This window comes from Paramacrobiotus metropolitanus, unplaced genomic scaffold (assembly GCF_019649055.1).
Source record: "Paramacrobiotus metropolitanus isolate TYO unplaced genomic scaffold, Prichtersi_v1.0 Parri_scaffold0000507, whole genome shotgun sequence".
Lineage (NCBI taxonomy): Eukaryota > Metazoa > Tardigrada > Eutardigrada > Parachela > Macrobiotidae > Paramacrobiotus > Paramacrobiotus metropolitanus.
The window spans coordinates 1-2,231 of NW_026570727.1; the positions used below are offsets into that span (position 1 = coordinate 1).

At 44.9% G+C, this 2,231-nt stretch overlaps 1 protein-coding gene across 1 annotated transcript; it reads right to left on the minus strand.

Moving 5' to 3' along the window:
- Positions 1-5: 5 nt before the first annotated feature.
- LOC129602491 (serpin B6-like) lies at positions 6-1,826 on the minus strand. The gene is made up of 3 exons (XM_055501516.1): positions 1,348-1,826; positions 489-1,265; positions 6-178 (listed from the first exon to the last, which is right to left on the minus strand). The coding sequence occupies exons 1-3, from the start codon at positions 1,634-1,636 to the stop codon at positions 6-8; spliced, it is 1,239 nt and encodes a 412-aa protein (XP_055357491.1). The 5' UTR covers positions 1,637-1,826.
- Between the last annotated feature and the right edge of the window lie 405 nt (positions 1,827-2,231).

Genomic DNA, 2,231 nt, shown 5'->3' on the forward strand with positions numbered 1-2,231 from the left:
ACATTTTACTGAGAGGGATCGCACACATGTCCCATCAACATAATTGTGTTGGTGGCCTCATGACGTATAAGAAACAGGAAGGGGCGATCGGCAATAAATTCGGCCTCTCCCGAACCACCTCCACTGATAAGCACCACCTCAGTGGTTACTGATGCGTCCACTCCCTCTTCATCGAGATCTGTAAATCCTGGTCTGTTAGAAGTTTCTTATCCGTTTTGTCAATTTGCACGATTAAAGAGATGCGATATAGAGTAGAGTATTTGATTCGATATAGAGTAGAGTATTAAAGAGTAGAGTATTTGATTCAGATTAGATTTAGTGATAGATTAGTTTCGTATTCGAAACGAATATACCTAAGTAGATTCTATGCAATAACCCCAACTCGCTACGTGGCTTAACAGGGTATGTGCTGAACTGTCACTAAAACTGTCTAAGGTGGGTCACTATGGAGGTAGCAAAATCCAGCAACCTTACAACGTGTCACTTACGGATGCAGGCTTTCTGCTTGAGAGTCTGTACGGAAAGCTGCGAGAGTTGGCAGATATCGGAAAAATCAGCCATTTCCTCGTCAAATGCTGTTGGCATCCCCAGCCACTTTAGCATGGGCTGCAGATCCCAGCACTGTTCCACATGAAAGCGCGGCAGCTGCACTGTCACATGCAGCTGGTAGCATAACATCCTCATCGCATGCTGAAGCTTCTCCGCCGTTAGCGTTCTAATCAAACTGGCTAGTCCTTGGTCGGGCGATGCGCGGGTAGCTTGTTTTGATTTCCCAGGCAGCGTCTTCCCTGGTAGAATAAATATGGCACTGCAGTATCCCGTCGTAAAAGGCATTTCCAGGAACATAGCTCCATCTAGCTCCTTACTTAGATGGACCTTGTAATTAATGAATCTTTTATGCATGGTATCCACAAGAACGCTAATACCGGCTGCCGTCGTGAAAGGTTTGATCCTGGTCTTGGTGCGGTCGAACTGCTGGTCCCAACGCGCTCTTAAATGCAACGCGCTAACCAAAATGAATTTGGCATCAATATTAGGCACATCCAGTGGCGACAGGAGATCGTGCACGTTGTCTTTAGTGTGTGCTTCGATGAACTCGTTTATATAGCGGACAGCGGCGTCATCATGGTCGTCGTTGAAATCGATGTCCTGGATGACAGATTGGAACAGCTTCTCCATTTCTGCTATGTAGTTTCTGCTTAAGTAGACATTCTTGTCGAAGAATGCACCGTTTGCCATATGCAGCTCATGATTATCGTTGGGCACTACAAAACAGCCAGTTGATTCTCATGGCAATGTTGTAATGCACTACCGCATTTAGTCGGCCCTTTCCCCATAAATATTTACCAAGGTCGTTGTACTCATTTTCCGCGGTTTCGTCCAGCCGGATTTGGCGCAATGCGTGCGCGACATCGTGCGTACCGTAGTCGTCATGGAGGCCCAATACTTGCGAAATTTCCTTTTTTGTTCTACCAGTGGAACCATGATATGCCATCGAAAGAGCAACTTCCGCCGAGAAGGGTGATAAGAGGAGATTATTCGTATATTGCCGGGTCTTCACCGCATAACGAAGCATTTTCAGGCAGAAATCTAGGCGGGCAATGCTGTATTCTGGAAAGTGAGGCCGCACCTGCATTCTTCCCAAAAAATTTTAAAACGGCTTGATTAACTACTATGCCGACTCTGTAATCTGTAGCCTTCAACGGTATAAATCTTGGTGTGAATATGACTACTGTACATACGTCATATTTAACACCAAAAACATGGAGAACTACAATAATATTGTAGTTATATTGTAGTTATACTTTACTCGCTGCTAATATTGAACGTACTCGCTGCTATGTATATGATAATTATTATTATCATATACATAGCAGCGAGTACGTTCGATATTAGCAGCGAGTAAACGCTCAATGTGAAAACAGATCGATAGAGCATGGCACAGCGCCCGCAGGATGGCACATGTATGATTGTGGTATAAAGTGTAACGTGCGTAGTACGCAGTGCGCACTGCGTACTGGAGGAAAGCGTTTGCATATTGAACATATATTACAGTAGGTACTGTGTGTTCACTTGTGGACACTTGTGCGCGCTGAAACGATTTTACGCTTCTCAACAGGCAACATACAGGCACCAAAAATACTCGTATTGCCAGAGTTAAAATCTTTTGGCATGCACGCAGAACACTCGGAGGTGTTGGGTGGTCTCGCGGCTGACGCGATAAAAATTAG